Source organism: Miniopterus natalensis, chromosome 15 (assembly GCF_054644295.1).
Source record: "Miniopterus natalensis isolate mMinNat1 chromosome 15, mMinNat1.hap1, whole genome shotgun sequence".
In the NCBI taxonomy this organism is placed as follows: domain Eukaryota; kingdom Metazoa; phylum Chordata; class Mammalia; order Chiroptera; family Miniopteridae; genus Miniopterus; species Miniopterus natalensis.
This window is the reverse complement of record NC_142095.1, coordinates 24,302,186-24,329,412: the sequence shown is the minus strand read 5'-3', so window position 1 is coordinate 24,329,412 and position 27,227 is coordinate 24,302,186. Positions and strand designations below refer to the sequence as shown.

The window sequence follows — 27,227 nt, the reverse complement described above, 5'->3', positions numbered from 1 at the left end:
GGAAAGTTTTCCCTGGCATCAGGTCCCTGATTTCCTGGAGGCTGGGGGGGTGGACAATACCATAAGCTTTTGCACCCACATGTTCACTGGCATCACTTGGGATGTGTGGTTTGGGTATTTCCCACTGAAGTGGGGCTGCTCATGTGATAGAGGGCACCCACCTTTTGAAAATTTTTCTGAATAGAGAGGTCAGGATCCTGCATTGGGACAGTATTACTTGAGGCCTGGGAGATGCCAGTGGCTGCCTGTTGGCCTGGGACCCAGACTACCGTAAAATCAGAGAGATGTCAGCTTCCAAAGCCTCCTCTCTCTGGTGCCAGGTGCCTGTCACCCTGCAGGCCCAGGATCTTCTGGGAACTCTATGCATGGACCAGCTCTACTGAGCCACACTCTCTGCCCTTCAGAGAGTCAGCCCAGCCTCCAGGAACACACATCAGTGTACCTGCACTGTGGGTGGGTGAGAATTCTAATAGGAGTCAGACCTCCACTCAGAGCCCCAGCAGGGGCCTCGGTCAGACCCCGGGTTAGATGACTGACTGATCAAATGCCAGTGTGAAAGAACCACCGCCCATGACCCTCCACAAATGGGGAAACAGAACCACAATTGGACAAGACCCACCAGCTATGCTCTGCCATCCTTCTGACAGTAACAAAAGGGAAGGATGACGTTCTAAAAGCAAATTCATTCATTCCCTCAGGAAAGGTCTACAGTGCTTACTTTGTGCCAGGCAGAGTTGAGGATGAAACAACAGACAATACAATCAAGAACCCCTGCCCCCCCCCCGGGGCTACATTTAAACAATTATAATCATAACACCACTTACTGCAATTGAGTCTCAACATCCTGGAGGTAAAGAACTTCTCTGCCCTGTGCATGGGGACGATTCATTCTCAAGACACACACTCCTAGAGACCACCCCTCTGAGTCCCAGCTGATGGGCGTTCTTCAGTGGGATGGCTTCCTTAACCTTGCTGTAGGGCCATCAGATGGGAGATGCAAAGGTTCTAGCTCTACTGAAGCAGATGCCAAAGTTAGTGGAACTATGCCGCAGGCTTCTGAGAATCAAGATAAAACTCAGGACTCCAGAGACCTGTGAGCCACAGAAACGCAGAGCCCATGCAGGCCTGAGTGCCCGGCCAGTGTGCACCCGGGCACGTGGGCAATCGGGCCACACTGGGAGGAAAGAGACAAAGCATCTTGGATTGTTGCAGCCTTCTCACCTTGCCTGGGTTGTCTGAAATTCATCTCATGCCTTCTAGGGCATGTTATTACATCAGGAGAGCACTAAAATACATTGAATTAATCTTCTTTTTACCACCTTCAGGGTTCCTGGTTTGGGGGAAGTTTAGTGGAAAAATACAACAAAACACAAGACTCTTCTAAAAGACATGAAGTGGGTCTTAGTATAAGGTGGCAGCCAATAAAGAGGATGATTAAAGTAGTTCTTGCAAAAACTAAGAGTTTCAAGTAAATGCAGGGCTGAAAAGAGACTCCACAGAGGCCTTGAACCCAGACCACTCCACCAATATATATAGTTTAAAGTAATATTTTGTTTATTTTTTTAAATGATACACTTACATGCCTGCAGAATTTAAAGGTATAGCTTTTTTCTGTGTTTTCTGAGGGTGAGATTCTGGGTACATATCTGCCTTGCTGGTGCCCAAGGCACCCAGCCCTGGTAACCAGCAGGCTGCCTGGCCCTGGAAACTGGATGGCACGTTCATCTGAGAAGGAAGCAGCTGATGGCTGTGCTGGTGGAGGGTGCACAAATGTGGCTGAACATGGGATTGATCCAAAAGGGCACATGTGCCCCCTTTTGCCGCTCTGTGCACTCCTTGGGCTGGGACGTTGGCAGGGTGAGGGGAGCCTGCAGTGCTACAAACTTTTCCAAGCAGCTGGTGTTTGGGGCTGAGCCACCCCCACACCCCAGCTTGCCCAGCAACGGGCTTCCCCTGCTGTGATTGGCTGCTTTCCTTGGTCCTGGCTGAAGTCTGCCTAGCAGCACAGGGACTGACACCCCACAGCCACAGGGAAACCAATTGTGCAGCCCTGACTATAAATACCCCACAACAGTTATGCCAGCTAATCATCCTCCTTGAGGATTCCCTTCCCAGATCCTGTTTCCTCCCCCGGCCAGCAGAAATGCAGCCAGCTGTGCCTGCAGGAGGTGGCCTCCCTGTCCCCTAGCCTGAGTGTGGCCCGGAACTCCAAAGCACCGCACTGTACCATATCAAGCTGGGTTGGAGCTCCTGTGGAGCTGGTCCTCAGCCGATCTACCTACCATGGCCCGGGGGGCTCAGGTCCTGGCTGACCTGCTTATAGAAGAAGGTTGGAGCCAGCAGGCTTCTCCAGGGCAAGGCTCTGCCAAATGGATCACAAACCCAGCCAAGCTCAGTGCCCCACCCACCCACCAGGTCTGGCTTCTGCCTGGACCCAGGCATGGGAAGCACTGAGTAGTCTGGTTGGGTGCACGAGGGAAGTCATCTGAACAGAACCTGGTCAGGCCAGTGCCCCAGAGTCATGCTTGTTTCTAGGCCCAGACACTGGTCCCAGTGGTCACTCCCAGTGGCAGGCCCGACAGTCTTTCTGCAGGCCATGGAAGACCAGGGGACAAGATGGCTGGCCAAGGTGGTAGCAGTGGGGGAACCTCCCCGGCTGGCACAACCCTGGCCTTCCCAGCCCCAGCCCCAGCCCCAGTCCCAGCCCCCACCCCTCTGAAGAAGAGATTCAAAGGCAACCTCAGCAAGACCAGGCCACCTCAGCATCTATAAAGGGAGAGATGTAGGAAAGGTGGTGCTTCCCTCAGGAGGGGCAAGTAAGCCTGTGGGTTCCTCCTCGTGGCCTATGGCAGGAACAGGGCATCTCTCCATAGCAGCCCAACCACACTAGGCCCTGAGGACTGCTCCATGTCCTGGGGACATAAATACAACTAGCACATGGACGGCACTTTTACACAGTGGGTGCCCTGCAAATGTTTATGCAACTAAACCAAACTGCAAGCCACCCCAACTCCTAGGCTGGAGTAAGAGGCAGGCTACCCCATTCTTCTCAGATGGAGGCAGGAGGCTGAGCTAGGAGTCAGGAAACTTGTTCAAGCCCTAAGTCTGACGCTCCTTAACTGCAGAGTCTGGCAAAAGTTAACCAGTCTGAGTTGCAGGTCCCTTAGCTGTAAAATCAGTAGAGCCTCTCAGCCTGCTCTACTGAAAGGTGGGAATGTCAGGCATCCCCATGCACTGTGGAGACTGTGCCCGATGATACCAAAGTCTGAAGTCGTGGCTACTTAACCCCGGAGGCATTCCAGGCTTCTTTTGAAGAATCTATGTTGGGTGATGAACACACAACACAATCTCCAGATGATGTATTATAGAATTGTGCACTTGAGACCTATGTAAATTTACTAACCAATGTCACCCCAATAGATCCAATAAAAAAGTTTGAATGGAAGAGATTCTCATGAGTAACTTCAAAACAAGCCAAAGAACTACATTCATAATGCTATAAAAGTTTGGATATACATATTTTGAAAACTATGAGAAAAACTAAAAACCATGACTCTAATAATCAAAAGAAGCTAGAAGTAAAAGTACAAAAAATACAATCTGTGTTGGCACCTGCCGGGAGGTGTGAAGGTGTATGCACGGCCCCCAGTCGTTGGCCTCTGCGTTCATGTGTGTGACTGCTGATTCCCGATTCCCATGTAAACTCGCTGTACGGTTGTGCTGATGGGTGTGCATGTGTTCAGTACAGGCCTGGGATGAACAGGGTCCCCACCAGCCTGCCGTTCTTGCAGATACACACAGCACTCCCCTCTGCCTGGGGAAAATTCCACTGTGGTCCCAGTGGTCACTGCAGGTCCCTCTGTCTTCCTTAAATAGGAAACCTGGCAGAGAAGCAGCATCCTCAGCAGACCCAGGTCATCACTTCCTATGACAACCAAGGTAAGGAATTTGCCACAGCATGACCTCTTCTCCAGCTCCTGTGTGCCAGAGACAGTGGGTGCAGAACACAGACTGGGGAGCAGGGTCCTCTCTGCCCTGTGGATGTTGGAGCCCCCTTTCCCTCTTCTCACATCCCATGGGAAATAATGATAGGCTGTGTGGTATCGTGGGATCGAGAAATAGTCCTTGGGCCACAGGACCCACTGGTGCCATCATCATTACCCTCATTGCCATCACTATAGCTAACATTTATTGAGTGCTAACCATGTGCCAGGCACCCTGCAAGCCATTTACATGATTATTCTCATATAAATTAAGTTTCACAACAATCTTATTTGATTGGTACTCCCACTATCCTCATTTTACAGATGAGTAAACTGAGGCTTAAAAAGGTTGATATGTATCCAAGATCAAATTGCCATCAAGATTCAGAGCTGGCAGTGGTTAAGCGTCGACCTAGGATCCAGGCGATCAGAGTTCGATTCCCGGTCAGGGCACATGCCCGAGTTGCGGGCAGCAGCCGATCAATGACTCTCTCATCATTGATGTTTCTATCTCTCTCTCTCTCTCCCTCTCCTCTCCTCTCTCTGAAATCAATAAAGATATATTAAAAAAAAAAAAAAGATTCAGCACTGGGCAATTGACCTCCTGCCAAGCACCACCAAGTCCTGAGCTGTTAACCTTCAAAGCTCTGCTTCCACCGAAGCCCTCCACCCCCCAGAAACCAGCCTTCCCCACTGACTCATGTGGAGCAGGAGGGCTCCATTACTGAGGCTGGAGGTGAGGCCAGGTTAGAGACCCCCACTCCTGCCTCAGTTTAAAAGACCCAAGCCCCAGTGTCTGAGAGCTTTCATAGGCCTGGCCCTGAGAGTTCACTACCAGTGCTCTCAGCACTGTTGTCCTAACCTGCCAGGTTATCTGATGGCACCCAAGGGGCAGTGGTGGCTCCCTGGAGGATTGGGAGCCTCAGGAAACTGCTCTCCGAAACACATGCAGGAAGGGCCTGTCAATGCAGATTCCAGCAGGAGGCAGCCAGCTTTCTCTGCAGTCTGGTCAGTACCCCTTTAGGCCAGAATTCCTGAGAATGTGGCTCCAGGACAGGCCTCAGAGCCTCGCAGTGAGCCCACCACGACCTGCCACCCTTCCTGAGCACCACAAGGACAAGCCAGAGTCCTCTGATTCTCTGGACTAGCAGCACACAGCTGTCCACAAAACAAGAATAAGCAATACGTCCCCCAAATGAAAGAGGATTAGAGACCACGTGTCTCTCTTAGTTCTGGCCACACCCCTTGGGTCCTGGTGTTATCCCTGTTCATACAGGAGAAAGTTGAGGCTGGGGATGCTACAGTCCCCAAGCCCAGCTCTAGGATCAGATGTCTGCACTACATGGCCGCCCCTGTTTCTCAGGCAGACAGGGGCAGGATGGGGCCTACCTGTCACTAGGGCCGCACCTGGCATACCACACCTTGGCTCACATGTGCCACTCACATGCTGCCTCACTGTATTCAAGGCTTCTGGAGGGACAGGAAGGACGGCATCCTTGGCATCCTACGAGAAGGATGAATCCCTATGTAGATCAAGATGGGCTGGCCTAGAGGGTCCTGTGGGAGCCTGGGTCACAGCGAGAAAAGGGTTCCCCCTCTTTGGGGGCCTAGCCAGAATTCACACTGATACTGATCCGTTCAATCAACAAAAAGCAGTTCCTGATGCAAGCACTGGGGATCCATCAGAGAAGGAAACAAAGGCTCCTGTCCCCATGGAGCTGACACCCTAGTGAGAGAGACAGACGACCCTAACAGAGGGAGTCAGATCACACTGGAGGGGAAATAAAGCAGGAAGGAGAATAAGGGGTTGGGTATATGTGCACATGCATGTGTATGAGCTTCCTATGGCTGCTGTAACATATTTTCATAAACTTGGTGACTTAGCACACGTTCACTCTCGTAAACAGTTCCAGAGACCCCAAGTTTCAAATCAGTCAACTGTGCTAAAGTCAAAGCATCGGCAGGGCAGGTTCCTTTTGGAGGCTCATGGGGAGAATCTGTTCCTTGCCTCTTCCAGCTTCCAGAGGCCGTTGACACTCCTGACTTGTAGCTGCATCACTCTAACCTCTGCTTCCACTGTCACATTACCTTTTCTCCATAGTTAAATCTCCCTCTGCCTCTGTTTTATAAGAATCCTGTGATTACACTGCGCCCACCGGGATAATCCAGGATAGCCTTCCTATCTCGAGATCCTTAGCTTAATCACATCAGCACAGTCCCCTTTGGTGTATAAGGTACATTCACAGGTTCCTGGAATTGGGACATGGATATCCTTAAGGGCCATTATGAAACCTACCACAGGGGACAATTTAAAATAGAATAGTTGAAAAAGGCCTCTCGGAGAAGGTGACATTCAAGTAAGGGAGGAGGTGAGGGAGGGAGCCATGCAGGCATCTGAGAAGAGCTCCCAGCAGAGGGGGCTCAGGTGTGAGGGCCTGGTGTGTTCAGGAAGCCGAGAGCAGGTCGCTGTGGCTGGAGGGGTGGGGGTGAAGTAGGGGAAGCAGAGACGAGTGAGAGAGGACACGGGGCAGATCCTGCAGGGCCCGTGAGGCTGCCCTCTGTATGCTGGCTTCTAATCTGAGTGCAATTGAAAGCCACTTGCTTTTAAACATGAGAGCCTCCGAAGGGTAGAGAATAAACAGAAGTGGGGGAGGGTGGATGCAAGAAGACCCTGTGGGAAGCAGCATGATAATCCAGGCAAGAGAGGCCTTCCATGGGTGGGCTGGGGCGTAAGAGAAAGAGAGGAGTCCAGGTTTGGAGCTGAGGATGGAGATGGAGGAGCTGCAGGAGGTGCATCTTAGGGAAAGGATGTGAAGCATTCACACTGGGCCCTGCTGAGGTCGGTGCCACCTTCCAGCATTCAAGGCAGGCCAGCAACCACGTGCCTGCTCTTTTGGAGAGTAGTGACCAGGGACATCAGCGTTCCATGTGCCACTTCCCTACTCATCGAGTGAACCTTGAACCTCATGAGGTCTGTTCTATGAACCACACCTGCCCCCAGTTCAGCTTTCTCAGCAGCTCTTTCTATGACACTAACAGCAGGCCCCCAGGGGGAACACTTGGTGTGGGCCAGTCAGTGACCTAAGCCCCTTTTGGGGGGTCACTTTATTTCATCCCACAACTACTTTCTGGGTAGGTTATCACTCCCACTTTATAGATGGGGAAATTGGGGCCAGAGGGATTTCAGTAACTTGCCTAAGTTACACAGCTGGCACATGCCAGGCCTGGAAGTTAAACCCATGTCTGTGCACTTCCAAAGCCAGTGGGCATAACTGCCCCACCGTACTCCCCTTTCCATACAGGCAGGGACCAATCTGGTGGGGACGATTTGGGTGCGGCAATCCCTCCACCTCCCCGCCAGACGAGAAATTCAAGATTACAGTCAGGACTTGTTAATCAGAATAGTCCAGCTTTCCCCTCTCCCTCTCATGTTGACATTCAGTGAAAAACTTAGCACAATCAGTGACAAAAGATCACTGGAATCTTGGCTCTTCTTGTAGAAGGGGCTTCAGAAGATTAGTCCGCAACAGGTGTGAGGGCTGAGTGAGAGGAGAGTGCTCACCGCGCCCCGGAACGTCAGGCCTTGATGGTGATTCTTGAAGCCCCATTTCTGTTGAGGCTTTCACCCCTCCAGGTCATTCTCCCTCATCCCCACAGCAGACACTGCCTTCTTTGATCGTGTGTGCGCTGGGGTCAGACCACCTTGTTTCCAGACCTGGGACACCCCTATGGGGCTCCATTCTGCAGAAGGAATCGTCAATGGCCCTGTGTTTTCAAGAGCCCAGGGGAAGCCGGGTCAGTTAGGGCCACAAGAGACGCCCTTTGTCACACACGCCGGCCGGGGCCCTGGTGACCTCAGCCCTGGGCTCTGGCATACTCAGTTGTCATTTCCTAACTAGAGCTGCTGAGTGGGGCTTTCAGACGGCATCCAGCAGTACCCAGTGAGCATTCCACAGAGCTGGACGCTCCCCGTCACCATCCAGCACGCTGTTGCTAGGATGTCACAGCTCATCACGCCCAGCACTAACACTGACTAGTGCGCTACTGGGGCAGAAACCGCAGCAAGTCTGTTGAACATCTAGCTAGAGTCTGTTTAAGGGAATTTTTTCAATGCTTTAGCTGAGGTTTGCTGACACTCCACTGCCACAGGAAAATATTCAAAGACAGAGAATTCAGGTTGTAAGCGTGGCAGCCAGTTATGGAAAGAGTTAATGAAAACCTTCAGCCCATGATGGCAGGTATCTGAGATGAATCCCTCATTCCCTACCCATACGTGTGTACACTCAGCCTTTGCTAACTGATCAATGCTCCAGGCGGCCACTTCCAATCAGAGTTAATGAGCAACACAAAATCTGTTTGCCATCCCTGCATCACCAGTTCTGAGCAAATTACGCCTTTAGACAAATCCTGATTCAAACCCTCAGAGACCTGGAGAGGGGCTGTCTGGTGGGAGGGCTCTCCTGACTAGGTGAATGGCAGGCCGAAGCAGTGTGCCGTGGGCACGCTGGGCTTCCTGCCGCATCTCCACTCAGGGGAGGGCAGGGAAAGAGAGCAGAGCCAATGGCATCTGGGAGGAGCACCTGGGAGCCACTTCTGAGCGTAGCAGAAAATAGTCACTAATATACTTTCACTGAGAACAGCCAGAACAGCACCTTCGGAAATGTTATTTGGGTGACAACTGATAGAACTGGGGAGGGATGCCATGACAGAGCCAGCCAGGTAACCTAAAGTCCCAGGAAGAACCTCCTTTGGGTTTGGTTGTGACTGTTAAGATTAGTGTCATGGTATATGACTGTACTTGGGGCTTAGATCTTACTTTCAATTTTGTTCTAAATGATGTTCCACTCTCTATCATTGGAGATTGGTCCAATTAATTTTCTTCCATAAATTAAGTTTTAGTTGGTACAGGAATGCTACAGTCGGCAAACTCTTGCCATTTCACACTGTTAGGAAGCATGGGGCTATGCCGTGATTGCTGCTCACCTGGAGGCCACAAGCCCAGGCCCAGTTCCTGGAGCAGAGAGCCTGCGGGAAGTGCCTTTACACACCTGTGAACAAGAGCTGGGATCACACTCCCACTGACACACCTGTGAACAAGAGCTAGGATCACACTCCCACCAGATCAGGCAGGCCAGGAGCTTTGCCCTTTCTCTCAGAGGGTGCTGGTCAGCAGCACCACTTTGGGGGAGAGCCAGGAAATGGGACTTAGGAGAATGTTGGACATCGGTCCCTGTCCAAGAGGAGAGAGAGAAGAGGAAGCGCTGGGAGGAGAGCAGAGATGAGGAACAGTGGTGGGTGGAACTTCCCGGCCAGGGCTGTATTCCACACATGAGATTCCCTCAGCACCCACCCTTGGAAGTACCTGGATATTAGGAGAAGTTTGGGGAAGTACCTGGAGAAGTTTGGAGAAGTAGTTGGAAGTACCTGGATATTAGGAGAAGTTTGGGGAAGTACCTGGAGAAGTTTGGAGAAGTAGTTGGAAGTACCTGGATATTAGGAGAAGTTTGGGGAAGGGGTTGATTGTTGAGCCCTAAACCAACAAGTTGTTGAGTTTTGCAGTTACTCTAAGCTTTTGGAGATTGTTCTAGTCCAGCATTTTCCTAATTGTTTTGACAAAATAGTACTGAGCCAAAAGACTTCTTTGCTGCAGGACTTCTCAGAGCATTGTGTACTGAAACCTGCAAAAAGGGAGAGAGTGGTCATGTTTCTCACTTTCTGTCTTCACAAAGCATCTTGCAGCCAAGTATGGTTTGTCACCCCCTTTTAGAAGCACCTCAGAATGTTTTAGGTTGAAAAGTGAAAAGGCAAAGGCCCAGGTCTCACCCATCATGGGAAGACACACAGGAAGTTTTTGCTGCTGATGGCAATAGCTCCAGATCCTAAGACCAAAACTGAATCATGCTTTTAACTCTGAAATGCTTGAAGTCATAATTATAAAGCCATAGCCTGATTTTCTTTGAAAGTGAATGTTCTAGAAACTGCACTCAAGACAAATGTTAACCCCTTCAAAGTAATGCCTTAGGAGTCCACATTGTATCTTTTAAAATTGTTTGAGAATTACTCTCTTTGGCATGCAGGGCAAGTTTATGAGCTGCACAAGAAAGTCGGAATTGTTATTCTGTGAAAAATAATTGTAAAGCATTTAGCAGGCAAAGGGTTAATAAAAAGAGCTTTTATAAAATCAGTAAGGAAAAAATAACCTATAAGTAGGAAACCAGGCAATCCACAAAATAAGAGTTTTAAATGGCAAATAAATATATGAAAAATACTATACTAAAAATTAAAGAAATACACAGAAACAACTAGATGTCATTATTCATTAATAAAAAGTTAAAGGCTTGATAAAAATCGAATGTCAGTGAGGGTAATCATAATTTATTTTTACATTACAAATCACTCCAAAACTCTGGGGCTTAAAACAATTAGCATTTACCAGCTCACAAGTCCTCAGGTTGGCTGGGCATTCTTGCCTGAGCCACACTCAGCTGTTCACGGGTCCTGGCTGGGCCTGCTCATGTGTTGTGGTCAGCTGGGGGTTGGCTGGAAACCTGCTGGTCTAGGGTGGCCTCACCTGAGATGGCTCTGCTCTGCTCCATGTGGTCTCTCATCCTCCAGGAGACTAGCTTGGGCTCACTCACATGGCAGTTGTGGCTGGAATCTTAAGAATGAAAGCAGAAGCTGCAAAGTCTCTTGAGGCCGAGGCTCAGAGCTTGTATATCATCACTTCTGTCACATGCTAACTAGCCAAACCAAGTTATAAGGCCAGCCCCAAAAGACCTCTGAATGGGAGAAAGTACTGTAGGTGTGATCATAAACTGATAAAAATCATTCACGGGTAAAGTTTGTCAATATCTAACAAAAACCTTAAAAATCTTCATACCTTTTGATCCATGTTTAAGAATTTATTCAAAGGAACTGATTTGAAAAGAATGTAAAGATGTATGTATCAGAATGTTCATCACATCACTGTTTATATTAGCAAAACATCTGGGAAAAGTTACCTACTCAATGAAAAGGGATTGGTTATGTGGATTATAAACCATGTAGAAAATAGAGCACTATGCAGCCATGTAAAATAATGACATAACTATATTCACTGATGTGTAAAGACTTCAGTAAAGAAAGCAGGTTACAAAAAGCATGTTTATCATAATCCTAGTTTGGATTTTCAATTCCTATTTTATATCTTTCTGTATCGTCCAAGTTTCTGTTTTGTTTTAATTCTGCTTGGGCTTTTTTTTATCTGGTTGGTTTTTGTTTTGTTTTTTAAATATATCTTTATTGATTTCAGAGAAAGGAAAGGAGAGGGAGAGAGAGATAGAAACATCAATGATGAGAGAATCATTGATCGGCTGCCTCCTGCACGCCCCCAAGTGGGGATTGAGCCCGCAACCTGGGCATGCGCCCTGACTGGGAATCAAACCATGATCTCCTGGGTCCTAGGTCAGTGCTCAACTGCTGAGCCACCCCTGGCTGGGTATTATCTGGTTGGTTTTTAAATTTTTATTTTATTTTCAATTTTGAGTTTTATCATGCATAGATTTATGTAACCACCACCACAGCCAGATTACAGAGCAGTTCTGTTACTCCCAAAATTATCTTGTGAAGACTCTTTGTAATCGCATCTTCCCATCACTCCTAAGAGTGTCTCAGCATTGTTTAAATTATTTCTTATTATGGATGTACCACAGGGTGTTTATCCATTCACCCATTGAAGGACATTTAGATTGTTTCCAGTTTGAAGTGATTATGAGTAGAGCTTCTGTAAACATTTGTGTATAGGCTTTTGTATGAACATAAATTTTCATATCTCTGGGATAAAAGTCCAAGAGTGCAGTAGTTGGGTCATATGTTAAGTATATGTTTTGTTTTATAAGAAACTGCCAAACTATTTTCCAGAGTGGGTGTACTGTTTTACAATACCACCAGAAATATATGAGAGATCCAGTTTCTCCACAACCTTGTCAGCATATAGTATTACCACTATTTTTTATTATTGCTCTTCTAATAAGTGTGATATTTCATCATGGTTTTAATTTGCATTCTAATGGCTAATCACGTTGAATATCCTTTTATGTGCTTACTCACCATTTCTGTTTTGGCAAAATACCTGTTCTTTCACCCATTTTCTAGTTGGATTGTCTTTGTACTTTTGTAAAAAATCAATTTGCCATATTTGTATGGTTCTATTTCTTAATTCTTTATTATATGCTCTTGACCTATGTATCTATCTCTTTGCTACTATCACACTGCTGTGATTACTGTAGCTTTATAGTACATCATAAAGTCAGATAGTTGGAGTCCTCCAACATTTTTTTCAAAATTGGTTTGGCTACTTTAGTTGTTGTATCTTTTCATCTAAATTTTAAGATCTTGCCTATATCTACAATCTAAAAAATTCCTCCAAGAAGTTTGATAGAATTTGCATTTAATCCTTAGGTAAATTAAGGGAGAATGCTAACTTGGCAATATTGAGTCTTCCAATTCCTGAACTTGGTACGTCTCCCCACTTATTAAAGTCTTCAAAATTTGTTTGATCATATTTTGTAGTTTTCAGCATACAGTTTCTATACCTTTTAAAAAAAGATTTATACTTAGGTATTTCAATTTTTGGAGCTATGTGAAATAGCAATTTTTAAATTCAATTTCCAATCATTTATTGCTAGTATAAATAAAATTAATTTTGGGTGCGGATCTTGTATCCTGTGACCATGCTAAACTTACTTATTACTTCTAGGGACTTTTCTTGTAGATTTTTTGAGATTTTCTTTGTAGACAAGCATGCCACTTATGAATAAGGAAAGTTTTATTTATTTCTTACCAATCTATTTGACTTTTTTTTGTTTTATCACACTGGGTAGAACTACCAGTACAATGTTTATTAGGAGCAATAAGAGTGGACATCCATGCCTAGTTCCCAATCTCAGAGAAAAAGAATTCCATTTTTTATCATTAAATATGCTGTTAGCTGTAGAATTTTGGTCAATACCCTTTATCAGATTAAGGAAGTTCCCTTCTATTCCTAGTTTGTTGAGAGGTTTTATCATGAATAGATGTTAAATTTTGTCAAATGCCTTTTCTGCACCAGTCGATACCACCATGTGATTTTCTTCTTTGGCCTGTTAATATAGTGAGTTACATTCATTGGCTGTCAGATATTGAACTAGCCTTGCATTCCCAAAATAAGCCACACTTGGTTGTGGTGTATTATTCTTTCACTATATAGCTCTATTTAATTTTCTAGTATTTTGTTGAGGATTTTTTGCTCATAAAAAATATTGATGTGTAGTGTTCTTTTCTTATACTGTCTTTCTCTGGTTTTGGTATCAGATTAAAGCTGGGCTCATATAAGCATGAAACATTCACTACTCTTCTATTTTCTGAAGGCTCTGATGAAAAATTGGTGTTATTTTTTTAAATTGTTAAATGTTGGAGGACTCTAACTATCTGATTTTCCAGTGAAACCACCTGGGCCTTGCATTTGTTTATTTGTTTGTTTGGTTTTGGAAAGTTTTGAACTACAAATTTAGTTTTAGAAATAAATGTAGGAACATTCAGGTTATCTACTCCTTTGGTGAGTTTTGGTAGTTTGTAGCTTTCAAGGAATTGGACTATTTCATCTAAGTTGTAGAATTTATGTACACAGAGTCGTTTGTATTCCTTATTGTTATTTTAATATATATGGGGTCTGTAGTCATAACACGCATTTCATTCCTGATATTGGTGTTTTGATTTCTGATTTGTGTCTTACCTCTTTTTTTTTTTTGTCAATCTGGTTAAAGGGTTTATCAATTTTACTGACATTTTAAAAGAACCAGGTTTTGGTTTAATGGATTATTCTCTCATCAATTTTCTCAAGTTTTTTTTTTCTGCACCACACCATTTCTCCTGTCCTTCTGGCATCTCAGTGACATGAATGTTTGCCCTTCAGGTATTGTCCCACAGATCCCTGGGGCTCTGTTCACTTTTTTTCTCTCTGTTGTTCATATTGGATCATTTCTGTTACTCTATCTTCAAGTTCACTAAGTCTTCCTTCCATCGTCTCTATTCTGTTATTGAGCATATCCAGAGAATTTTTTAAACTACTATATTTTTCAGTTCTAAAATTTACATTTGTCTTCTTTATACCTTTTCATTTTTTGCTGATACTTTCTTTTTTTACATTTGTTTCAAGACTGTTTGCCCTCTCTTTTTAGAGCATGGCTATTCTAAAGTCTTTTGCTGATAATTCCAAAATCTGTGTCATCGTGCGATTGGCGTATGTTGATTGCCTTGTCCTTTTCAAGTTGATATTTTCCTAGATCTTCCTTTGCTGAGCAGTAACTTTGGATTGTAGCCTTTGCAGTGCTATACGGTTCTGCCCTGTTATATGCACCACCCAGTGGCTTGTCTGAGCATTGTTATACCCTATAGTTTAGTTCTCAAAGATTATGGTATGATTTTAGGATGAGATCCAACCATGCACAACTCAGATGTGATTACAAGAGTTCCTCCATAACTTTATGGATTTGCTCTTTTGAGTTCCCCACTCTTCAGAACCCACTTTCCAGTTCTCTGGCCAAAAAGTTGGGGCTTTCGTTTTTCCACTCTCCCAGGCACATCTCACAACTGTGTTTGCTTCTGGAACCAATAAACAAGAACAGAGAGATAAAAAAAAAAATTAGTTTACCCCCACACTTCTGGGAATCATAGCTTCTCTGGTGCCTTCCCTCAAAGACTTAGGTGTCTACCTGGCCACCAAAATCACTCTGCACTGCTACCAGTAGAATTCCTGGGGGCTGAGTACAGAAATAGAAAAGGGAGGGGGACAATAGGGTATTTCCCCCACTGTCTTCCTCTTAGAGGTTCTCTTTCTCACTCCTCAAGCCGGAAGAAAGGGCTTCTCTTGGACCACTTTTTCTCTGCACGCATTGTGCACTTCTGGGTTTGGAGCGGCTGTTGAGTCCAGTCTAAGTAATACCATGGGGGAAGAGAATGGTAAACTCACTGCCAATTTGGTGATGCTTTAAATTCTAATCTTCCTCAATATTCCTTTTGTCATTTACTTTAGAGTCCTCACATAGTTGCCCCATGCATTCTTTCCAAGGTTTATAGTTGCATTCAGTGGGAGAGACAAGGTAGAATGTGCTTACTCAATGTTGTATGGATCTAGAAACTGCTTGGTTTTTGTTTGTTTGTTTGTTTTAAAGAATTGCTTGTCTATTCAAAAGAAAGCTTTAAAACCAATTGTGTTTTGTTGTTCAAACATCTGTGAACAGACATTGCACCCTTTCCTAGTAGCATCTGGATGAGAATGTCACCTCCTGTTCTTTTACAGGGACACAGCTGACTGTGGAGGTCCACCCTCGAGATGCCATGCCCCAGCTGCTCAAGAAGTTTTCCTTGGCTAAACGTACGTACGTACAGGGCTGCTCATGTGTGGAGGGCTGGTAGGGAGGCTGGAGGGCAACTTACTAGGTCAGAGCCCAGCCTGGGCATCTTCTGGGGTCAGGAGAGGAGTGACCTGGACCTACACACTGGTAAGAGGCAAAGGTATGACAGCTTCATGCCGGGGGTTCTCTTTCTTCTCCATACCCAGTAATCACTGTTGAGTGTCTGCAATTCAGCACGGGTAAACAAGGCATTTAGCTAAACATGAATTGCAGCACAAGACTGTTACTGTTTTTAGATACCATTTATTGACTGTCTAAAAAGTCACATGTACAGTGCTAAGTTTTTTACATTCATTAACTTTTTAACCCTTTGACTTATACCAGTGTTATCCCCACTTTTTAGATTAGCAAAGTGAGGCTCAGAGAGGTGAAGTAAACTGCTGAGTGACCAGTTAGGAACAAGGTCAGACCTAGGTTCGATGCAGGCTTGTGTTCTTACCCACCATACTTGGCTGACCTCAGTGCAGTGCACACAGGCTCAACCCAGGCCCGCAATGTCTCCTCCACTTCTTTCTTGGACTTCTCCCTGTATCTGTCCATCTTGTGGCTAAACAAGGGCCTAGGAAAATACCAGCCAAGGAACAGAGACTGCAGAGCAGCCAAGGCACAGGTTCTCTCCGAGTCCACTCAGTGGGCCAAGGCAGAGCCTCCAGGTCTGCCTGGCCCTACAGATCCTCAGCAGTCAGGGTCCCAGGAGGGCAGTCAAATGTAGAGAAGACAGGCTCTGGGAATCAGCGGGCTAGGTTCAGATCTCAGCTCTGTGACTTTGGGCACATGGCTTGACCTCTTTTTGGACTCAATTTTGTCATCTATAAAAGGGGGAAAATAATTCAGCATCCCTCTTCATAAGATTCTTGTGAAGTGAATGAGAGAGTTGATATAAAGCACAAGCCAGGTGTAGTAAGTACACAAGAAATGCCAGCTTCTATTTCGAACCCCCATTATTCCGCCAAAGAAGGTAGATGCAAGAAAATGTAGGTGCAAGAAAAGGCCCACTGTTACTCAGAATGGCCTACGTACATCTGCAACCTCCTGTTGTTATATTTACAGCCTGCAGCGGGCTTCAGGGGCATGAAACAACCTGCTTTGGCACCCCACCCCCAGCTCCTCCACGTTCCATCAGGAACCCTCATCTTCCTGACCTGGTTTCAGATCAGCAGGAAGAGTCTCTCTCCTGCTACTCATGGGGTCTAAAAACTATTGGCAACTATCCTGTCTTAATAGTCGTGGATTTATAGGATTTGGTTGCCCTTGAACCTTTCCAGGGAATAAGTTAATAACTGCTTAACCTTTCTGAGTTTCAGTTCCATACAAGCCACCTTCCCCTTGCCCCACTTTCATGTCTGTCCATGGTCAGTTCTTGGCTGGGGTTATCTGGCAAGAGTTCGCTGGTGCTCTCAGCATCCCCAGCTGTGCTCCTGGATGGCAGGGGAATGTGGAGGATGGCAGCAGCCACAGGCTCCTGGCGGGCTCACTGAATCATCTAAAGGGTTGCTGTCAGAGGAAATGCCACCTCTGCTCGCAGACTGCAGGTGTCTTTTTTGTCATCCTTTCCTGGGTCCTCCTTCTGCCCCAACAAGAAGTCCAGGGCAATTCCAGCCACCACACAGAGAATCGTCCGTGCTTACATTTCTTTCTTCCGGAGTGCCTCCACATCTGACCTTTGGGATATTGTAGGTTTGCAAGGTGATAAAAATGGAAACACAAGACCCCGGCAGCCTGGAGGGAAAGATGCCCATGGTAAGTTGCAGGGGCCATTCTCTGAGACCGGGAGTTGGTTCAGCCTCATGGGGAGTCTCCAGTCAGTTGAAAATGGCTCCCTGGGTCACTGTGATGAGAGTCGGGGGCCACCTCTGGGCTCAGGGTAGGAGGAGTGTGTGATTGATTAGCAATGTCTGTCATGGACACAGGGGAGAAGTGAAAAGCTCACACAAGATGAGCTCAAAGCAAAGCACAAACTCCACCAATAACAAGAAGTCCATTATGGGAAACATATTGAAACAAGAATTTAAAATTGTGTTAACTTTAAATAGAATGCCAATCATCTGTAAGGTCAGAGGCATGTAAATGAGCAGAGTGGAGCAGAAGAAGAAACCGTGAATGGGTGATAGACCGCCTGGGTTTGAATCCTGCTTTTGTTTCCCGCTCACCTTTCCTGGGCCTCAGTTTCCCCCCAGTAGACCAGGTAGCACCTAAGGTTTGGTAAGGTTTGGCACTTCTTCCCATTGTTTTGCTTTACAATGAGAATAATTTAGTTAATGCCACTGGTATTTTAAATGTATTTGTGCAAAATCATATTTGGACATATATAATCTGCTCAGACGGTAAACTTAACGAGGCATAAATCATTATGGGTAATCTTAATGTTCAGGTATTGTAAAACAGAACCAAGAAAGGGTAAAACTTCTAGATTTCAGTCTCATTTTTAAAATGCCATCTTTCTTCTAAATGGGGGCAGGGAGACCCCATTTGCAGAGCTGTACTGAGCAGAAATTGTCTGATGTGCAAGTCCCCTTCAGATCCACTTAGGTCACCCTGATAGCCTTTGTCAGAGAATGGTAGGAGACAGATTCCATGAAGGGAGAGGGCACTGAGAAGTGGGGGAGCTCAGCAGGGCCTGCCACCATGTCCCAGTGCCCTTCTGAGGGGGTGGCTGGGCCAGAGCTGCGCTGGGACCACACAGGATAGGGGCTGATGGTGACCTAAGCAATGGGAGACAAGAAGTCCCAGTTCCGGCACCAGAGTAGTAGCCACAATGGTGCTGGGCTTCATGCGAGCTCTAATGCAAGATTGTGCAGGACAGCAGGATTTGGGGTGTGGGGTCCAAGAAATGTTGTAGCCCTCATAGAAGGAACAGAAGAAGAAAGAAAATGTCAGGTTGCTGAGTGAGGCCACAGCTTCATGGTAGGGACTTTGGAGCGGTGGGGAGATGCAGAAGGACCCATGTGGCCTGCTCCTGACAGCTGAACTTAACTAGCTGCCTAACCAGCTGACAGAGCCTCTCATCTAGCGTTGGCCAAGAGGGGTCAAGGAGCAGCTCAGGCCAGGGCTGGTGGTGACACCCCATCCTCTCCTTTTCATCACACCTCTTGGGTCTATAGCACCAAGGTACAGGGCTCTCACAGCCCTTATGGGAAGTGTGGGCAAATGCACAGGGCACAGAGGCTTCATGCCCGGTCTCCTGCACCTGCTTGCAGAGGACCCCATCCTTCATCCTCCAGGAACAGAGGGACACTGACCTTACACCGTGACCCACCATCTCATTCACCCTCCCAGGTGTCCCATAGATGTGTGCTTGAGGCCGTGGCTGAGTCCAGTGCCCCCCATTGAGGTGGAGGTTGGGCCCCAGCTAGAACCCACACCTTGTACTGCCACACTGGGCATTTCTCCACATCACTCTACTCCTCCTGGGCTTGCTGTTGCATTCTGGTGTCCTTACTCACCCAACATTTGGAGGCTCCCGAGATGGCTGGCTGAGAGTTGGGTAGGTCCACAGGAGTCGGGGATCGATGGCCCTGTCCTCCTCTCACCCTCTCCCTCCTCTCACCCAGCTGCCTGACTTTGGTCAGCTTGGCTCAGGGGGCCTTGAATAAGAGGACCTTGCCAGATCCCAGGCTCTCTTCTGGGCTGGGACAGGAGGTTGCTGCCCATCCATTGGTTGGTCTCACCTCTGGTCAGTTGGCCCTGCAGCACCTGACTGGGCCTGTCCTGTGTCCAGGCTTTCTATGAGAAAGGCAGGACATACATGAGTGACTCTGAGGCCCAGCGTCCCTCAGCTACCTCCTCACAGTTCCTTGGGTGCCTGTTGTCAGAACACTTGGCTCCAGGCTCCATCTAACAAAGGGGCAAGAAAGAAACCTATCTGAGTGCCAAACCACCTCAACTTACAGATACCCAGATGACCTGGCTCCACCCTGCCCCCTTCCCACACCCAGAGTGCTGTGCAGCACCATGGCCCTGGCACAGACCCTCCCTCCCTGAGCTCATCAGGGACTGGCAGCATTGCCTGGACGCTTCCCACAGACCACTCCTTTCTGGAAACGTGAGCAGGGATCCTGCAGAAAACTAAATGGTGGGAGAAGGGATTTCATCACCAGTCTGTCCAGGGCCTGTGAGTTCATTGAGGAGAAACTAGTTTCTTTACTGATGGTTTCATAAGCTCTGCACATAGGCTTATGTTCCCTGTGAGCCTCCAAGATGATAAGAGGAGTTGCCATAGTTCCCAGACCAGTTTGACCAAGGAACCTTTCTAGGAGGTACAGCTCTTAGGAGCAGAGTTGCAGGTTCCGGGAATCATGCAGAAGGTCGGGCAGGCACAGATTCTCAAAAAGACAGGGAGTCCTGAGCCAGGCAGCCATCTTCAACAGGTCTCAGTGGCTGACCAAGCTTCCCTGTGTTTCCAGCCTACCCCTGGGATCGGTCCAGCCTGAAATCCATGCCCCTGGACCTGAGGCAGTTTGAGAAACTGGACACCTATGCCTCACAGGTAGGAGAGCTGGCCCCTCTGCCTACAGGTCCCCAGGGTGGCTTGGAGTTCCCCAAGCCAGGATAGCACAGCCTTTCTCCAGGTCCCTCCTGAATGTATCCTGAGTCCTTTGGATGGATGGCCCAGGGTGCCTTTTCACAGTGTATGGACGGGGGATGGACAGCCCAAGGCAGCAGGCCCCTGCCCAGGACCAAATGCCATTCCATCTCCCCACACACACCACCCATGATCCTGATGCTCCCACCTGAAGCTGCACACCCTGCAGCCACCACATTGGCAGTTCCATCTGGCCAGCCCTATCCTGCCCTCTCCCTGCTCAGCTGGGCATTGCTACTACTGAACTATGCCAGCCCCAGCTCAGAAAGAGCAGAGCAAGAGGGTGGGGAAGGACCACAGATGCAGATGGCCAGCACCTACTGTGCCTATAGCCAAGCTCATCCTGGAGCATGTAGGCTGCTAAGCTCTCACGTCTCTGGGCCTGGACACATGTGGTATGTGGGTGGAGAGGGGCGGTTACAAGAGCTGAAGCACTAGGAGCACACTGGGGTCATGGGAGCCAAGAGGGACCCTCACCACAGAGAATCTGATTGGAAGGGCCAAGGAGCTAGTCCCGCTGGTGACATCAGAATGAGCCATCCTAAGCTGGTAAGCCAGGAAGTCATCTATAGGCTGCTGGCCAGGCTCAGAGCAGTGCCAGAAACCCAGCTGAGGCCACAGGCATGGCCACAGAGCAGTGGACAGCCAGAGCCAGCCAGGCCCATGTAGGGCCAAGGGTGGGGACCAGTGGACCAGAAGCCACAAGTTTGGGGTTAAATCAGGCATCAACCAGGCCATAGTGTGGGCCTGCAATGTGTTCTAGGCCCTGGGAGAAGAACAAAGACAAGGACTATGGAGTCGGAGCAGGACATAGAAAAAAAAGAAGCAGAGCAGCTGGGCGAGTGGGAGACAAAAGAGGGGCCATGATGTCTCCTTGTGGTCAGAGGGTGAGTCCTGGAGTTCCAATATGAGCAGTGGGACAGCTCCAGGAAAGAATAGGTCAAGGAATACTCTAGGGTCGGGCCTGAAAGACTTGTGGGCAATGGTGACCCCACAAATCTTCCAGTTGCCCCAACTTCTCTAGCAAGATTGAACAGGGTCAGTGCCCATTCAGCAGCCCCAGCCCTGCTTCCTCCTGAGGGCCCCTGTGACAAAACATAATTTTTTCCTTTCTTTTTTTAAACTGTGGTAAAATATGTATAATATAAAATTGCCTTTTTAATCATTTGGAAGTGGCATTAATTACATCCACAGTGTTGTACATCCATCACCACTATCTACTTCCAAAATCAGAAACTCTATACCCATTGAGCAAGAAATTCCCATTCTCCCTCCCTCCAGCCCCTGGTAACCTCTGATTTACTTACTGTCTCTGTGAGTTTACCCATTCCAGATATGTCATATAAGTAGAATCATACAATATGTGTCCTTTTATGGTTGATTTACTTCACTTAGTGTCATGTTTTCAAGGGTCATTCATATTGTAACACGTATCAGAACTTCATTCCTTTTAATGGATGAATCACATTTTATTTACCCATTCATCTGTGATGGACACTGGGTGGTTCCTGTCTTTCAACTTTTGTGAATAATACTGCAATGAACGTTTGTGAACAAGTATCTGTTTGAGCCCCTGTCTTCAGTTATTTTGTGTATGTACCTAGGAGTGGAATTACTGGATCATATGGTAGTTCTATGTTTAACTTTTTGAGGAACAGCCAAACTGTTTTCCACAACAGCTGCATCATTTTACATTCCCACCAGCAATGTACAGGGTTCTGATTTCTCAACGTTCTTGCCAACACTTCTTGTCTATCTTTTTTACTCTAGCCATCCTAGTAGGTGTGAAGTGGTATCTCTTTGTGGTTTTGATTTGCATTTCCCTAGTGACTAATGATGTTGAGCATCTTTTCATGTGCTTATTGGCCATTTATATATCTTTGGAGAAATGTATATTCAAGTCCTTTGCCCATTTTAAAGTTGGGTTGTCTTTTTGTTGTTGAGTTGTAGGAGTTCTTTATATATTCTGGATATTAAATCCTTATCAGATATATGATTTGCAAATATTTTCTCCCATTCTGTAAGTTGTCTTTTCACTTTCTTAATAATGTGCTTTGATGCACAGAAGTTTTTTATTATTATGAAGCCCAATTAACCTATTTTTTCTTTTGTACCTTATGCTTTTGTTATCATATCTAAGAATTCATTACCAAATCCAAGGTCATGATGACTTACCCCTGTGTTGTCTTCTAAGAGTTTCATAGTTTAAGTTTTTATGTGTTGGTCACTGATCCTTTTTGAGTGAATTTTTTATATGGTGTGAGGTAGGGTTTTACTTTATCCTTTTGCATATGGATATCCAGTTGTTCAACATGATTTGTTAAAGAGACTATTCTTTCCCTTATTGAATGAACTTGGCACCCTTGTCAAAAGTCAATTAGCCATAGATGTATTATGAGTTTATTTCTGAACTCTCAATTCTGTTCCATTGGTCTGTATGATCCTTATGTCAGTACCACACTATTTTGATTACTGTAGCATTGTAGTAAGTTTCAAGATACAGAAATGTGAGTTCTCCAACTTCGTTCTTTTTTCAAAATTGTTTTGGCTATTCCAGCCCCTTACAATTCTATATGAATTTGAAGACTAGTTTTTCCATTTCTGCAAAAAAGGCTTTTGGAATTTTATAGAGATTCTGTTAAATCTGTAGATTGTTTTGGGTAGTATTGACCATTACTATATACCAACCTGGCTGGTCCCAAATTCTACAAAGAAAAGATATAGTGTCTCTAGGGCCAGTGATTCAGCTGGTCAGCACTACCCACCATGTCCAGTCCCCCTACCAATGGCTGTATTCAGCCCAGGCTTTGTCCCTCTGGGCCCCCTCCTCCACCTTCTCTGCCTGGAGGAAAGGCAGCACTGACTAAGTGTCAGGGTGCTGGGCGCCCCGCAGCCCTCATCTAGGCCCTGACACAACACACCCTTCCCACTCCCTAGGTGACAGTCAAGAGTGGCCTGGATGAGCTGGTGAATGACCTGCTCCAAGAGGCCCACAGTGACCTGGAGAGGGTCCGTGCCATCTGGATCTGGATATGCCACCACATAGGTAGGACCACTTGTGTTGTTACTGGTTCTAGGACCCCTTGATGCCACTCCTTGCAGGCCCCTGTTCCCAGGGCAGTAACTCTGGGACTCACTCAATCACCAGTGAGCATGAAAGATGAAAGACGGAGGACAAGGGTTCCCAGATGGCTAGATTGAATAAGCTAAGACTAACCAAGCAGAATAAAGGTCACCATGTGTTAACAGTCTCCATGAAGGGTCATTTGGTGGGGGGGGACGGATCCCACATGGCCCTTTTCCTACAGCCAGTGGCCAGAGCTGAGGCTCTTTACCCAGTATCCCCTGCCCTCAGTTTTGGCTTCCTAGTAAACCTGCTCTAGAGAGATGAGAACCCAGGACAGACCATCTTCAAAACAGATGATCATCAGTTGGGGAGGAGTCACAACTGTTTGGAAAGTTATTACAACCATAATTTGCTTAAAGTAGCAGTGCCAGGAAGAGTGGGCTCTCCTCTCCCTGCTCCTGTTCCCACATTGGCAACTTCAGTCACTGGTCTCAGCCCAGTTCCCAGAACCACCTCAGGGGGCCTGGGCCTGTGCAGCTGCCTACAGCTCTTCACAGGACCATCTTGGGAGTCTGACTAGGTCAAGCCAAGCCAAGGCCCACAGGTGGTTGCTAAGAGGATAATGGATGCTGCCCTTTGAAGTGGATGGAAGTACCAGATGGTGGGTGGACTTTCACTGATTTCCCTGTGACATAATGACCCAGGGGGCTCTCCTGACCTGCTAACACTGGGCTTTTACTTTGTCTTCCTGAAGTAGCAGTTAGAGATGCAGCTTGGATGAACTCACCTGACACAGGTAGGGGCTGTGACATAGGCCTGAGGGGCCATCTGCTCCCACCTGAACCCGAGCATCTCAGCCTGGGCCTTAAGGGGGCAGGATCAGAAACAGAATATTTGGTAGGACTTTTTTACTGCACACACACACACACACACACACACACACACACGTACATCATTTGTGCCCTCAGTGGCCACTGTGCCCCAGGGCCTCACCCTGGGCCTCAAGCTCTCTTTTTAGTGCAGTGACAGGCTGCAGGAGAGCAGTCTTCTCTATTTGGGGCAAGCTTTGACTGTAGATCAGCGCCCCCTGTGGGTCAATGTGAGGCCTCGGCTTTGGGGGCCGCAGCAGAGATGGGAGCAGCTTCACTGGACTGGCCTGCAGAGCTGTGTGGTGGTGGGAACAAGTGTGCAGAACCCCCTAGCCCCAATTCTTCTCCCAGGCCTGAGAGAGGCCAGCCCAAATGCTGCTGAAAGCACAGCCGAGGGCAGGGGCCATGCCACAGGCTTTGGGCCCCCTCCTCCTCTGCATCTGCCTCAGTGACCTGGTTCCTCACAGCCTCCTACTCTGCCCTCTAGAATACGACATCGAGGCTGCCCAGGAGAAGGACCGCCAGGCCTTCAAACCCAGCAACATCCTGCGGACCCAGAAGACCAACTGTGATGGCTACGCCGGGCTCTTTGAGAAAATGTGCAGGTACCAGAGGGATCCTGCAAAAAGCAGGCAGTCATGGGGCTGACAACTGCCACCCATCCCTCCCCTCTTCCAAAGTGCTGTGTGCCTTCGCCCACATGCCAGTCTTGAAACCTGAGTTTGCAAACTCTGCTCTGGAATCCAAGTGAGTCCTGAAAAGGTCAATTTCTCCCATTTTAACACCAGCGTAATTGACTTTGTACCATCTGCCAGGCTTCGCGATGCATTAACATAATGGCAGATGAATGCACAGAAATAATTTGGTTATAAAAGGCCCTTTTTCCACCTTCTCTCATCTCTGTGCAGCTGAAGGTTAGAAGAATGGCAGATTTGGGAACAGGAGGACAGTGGCTGCTGACGCCAAGGGGACTGTGAAAGGCTTGTCCTCAAGTCTGGCACAGGGGGCCTCTCTCGGGGGAAACAAAAAAAAACTTCCACCTGAAAAGAGTTGTCAGTTGGAAAAGCTGAATAACTAGGAAGCAGCATCTGTCTTAGAGCCTTTGGGCTCCATTTTCATTACTGTGGGAGTGAGCGCCTGGCCAGGTTGCCTGGGTAGGGGGACAATGGCTGAGTGGCCGGTAAGGAAATCATTTGTGTTTGGAGTCATCATTGCCCGGTCTGGGTGACCTCGAGACAGACTCAAGGCTGAGGAAGCCCCACTGATCCCTGAAGCTTCCTCTGCCTGCTCTCTGAGCCTTCTGGGTTCCCCAGGAAACGATCAGCCAGCCCCAGGGGCAGCTGGAAAGCCCCCTCCACAGGGACGGACCCTCTGAGATTGGGTCTGCGGAGGCACCGAGATGTCAGCCCCAGCACTGCAGGTGGCGAGTCCTCAGACCAAGTGTAGCAAGCAACACTTAGAGTCCAGAGACAGACAGCTGTGATGTGTCTGTTTTGCACCGACGTCAACAAGGTGTCCTACTCCATTAGACACCCACGCCACCCATTCCCCGTCTGACCTCCACGTTCCCCATTACCACCTGCCCCCCATGGTGCTCTGGCCCTCCTGCTTTTCCCTTCCCCTGCCTCCAAGACCCACCCCTGAGACCACAGCCCCAGAGGCAACCAGGACAGAGCAACCCTCACCATCCCTAACATTCCCATCGCCACCCCCACCCCAGACCTAGGTGCCCCCACATGCCTTTGGGCTTCTTCAGGAGCTGGGATCCTCTCCAGCCCTCTACCAAGGCTCCTCGGGCCCCAGGTTCCTGAGCAAGACTGTCCTGTAAAGTCCTCCAGAATCTGGCCTCACCACCCTTCCAGCCCTGCGCCCTTGGATGCCGCCCACACTTCCTGAGCTCACTCCGCTCCCCTCTCCCTAATGCTCCTTCCGGGCCCCATGCCAGGACCTCCTCAGCACACCTTATCCACAAGCTCATGTCTTGCCTTATGCTTTCATTAAATAAGTTTTCTAAATTAAAAATATACTTGTTAATTATAGGTGATGTATAAAGTGCACAGAAGCAAAACCAAGCAAATTAAATTACTCTGAATCCTACCACACAGAGAGAACATTCTGTCATGTTCCTCTCTGGACTTTGTTCCCCCCTAGAGGTGTTAACCTCTACTCATTTCCTCTCATATGTCCAGGGGGGTTATATGTCTTCATATGTCGTTAGCCACCCCCTCTGCTTCACCTATGACCACCCATCTCAGAATCCTGCACATAGTAGGCCCTCAAAGACAGGAAAGGACAGGCCATTCCAGCATACTTGTACAAAATGGACTTATTCTTTTTTTAAATATGGAATAACCATTGATCGGACTGCAGCTCTACTTGTGTGTAGCATTTTTCAGACCGTAATTATTTTCATCTGCATTTGCAAATGTGAAAACACGTGGGTTTTTCAAGTCATAGACTATATGCTTCTGTACCCAGTACAAGCTTTCTAGCATGGTGGAGGAGTGCCAGGCTTACAGCCAGGAAGGCTGCCCCAGTCCTCAGCTTCCCAGTCCTTAATTTACCACTTGTTAGTTTAATTCCTTTTGGAAGGCACTTAACCTCTCAGAGCCTCAGTTTCCTCGTCTGTACACTGGGACTGCGTTGCCTACTGGCAGGACTGTAGGACTAAACGAGGACATGCAGTTTGGGGTTTGCTGAACGGACTTTGGGATTGTTGGTTTTTAAGCTTTCTTGTCTTTCTTGAGTATGGAAGTGGTTCTGCTCTGTGGAACTTCCCTACAGACTCATCTAGACTCCCAGCGACTCAGAAAACTGACACTTGCCTCAAGTGAAACTGTCAACTTTTTGGCCTGGTCCAGCGGCTTAACAATGGCCAGATCCCGGCCTGCGGCTGATCATTAAAACACATCCCAATGTTTTACATCATTTAAAGTTAGGCCCCAACGTGGCAGTTCCCAGGTGCAAGACTCCTCACATTGCCAGGGATGTTTAACAATAGCTCCCAGGTCCTGGAATTCTTTTAACTTTTGCTTTAAAGATCAGTAACTTCATCTATACATCACTTCCCTAATTCCCTTTACCTTTAAAATAACTGTCGAAGGTTTGGTAAATTCATTAGCTGATTCCTTAATAACCGAAGACATGCAATCCACACTTGCTGATTTATCCCTGCCCAGTTGTCAGAATGTCCTCTTAGCAAGAGTTGTACCCACACGGCCATCATTACTGCTGCCAGTCCATTCTGCCTCCCTGCAATGGCCTCATTAAAGACTGATTTAATAAAGTAATTTG

At 47.4% G+C, this 27,227-nt stretch overlaps 1 protein-coding gene across 4 annotated transcripts in view; it reads left to right on the top strand.

Moving 5' to 3' along the window:
* The window catches only part of KY (kyphoscoliosis peptidase), a 41,023-nt gene that overhangs the window by 3,498 nt on the left and 10,298 nt on the right, over positions 1 to 27,227 (top strand). Inside the window, exons 3-8 of one of the 4 annotated variants that reach the window (XM_087824620.1) lie at positions 3,877 to 3,939; positions 15,301 to 15,375; positions 17,102 to 17,155; positions 19,819 to 19,901; positions 22,935 to 23,043; positions 24,421 to 24,538. In XM_087824620.1, the coding sequence (XP_087680746.1) occupies positions 3,877 to 3,939; positions 15,301 to 15,375; positions 17,102 to 17,155; positions 19,819 to 19,901; positions 22,935 to 23,043; positions 24,421 to 24,538 (502 nt within the window). Of the gene's footprint in view, positions 1 to 3,876; positions 3,940 to 15,300; positions 15,391 to 17,092; positions 17,156 to 19,818; positions 19,902 to 22,934; positions 23,044 to 24,420; positions 24,539 to 27,227 lie in introns of all 4 variants that reach the window. The other 3 variants (XM_087824619.1, XM_087824622.1, XM_087824621.1) reach the window with 3 other exon arrangements.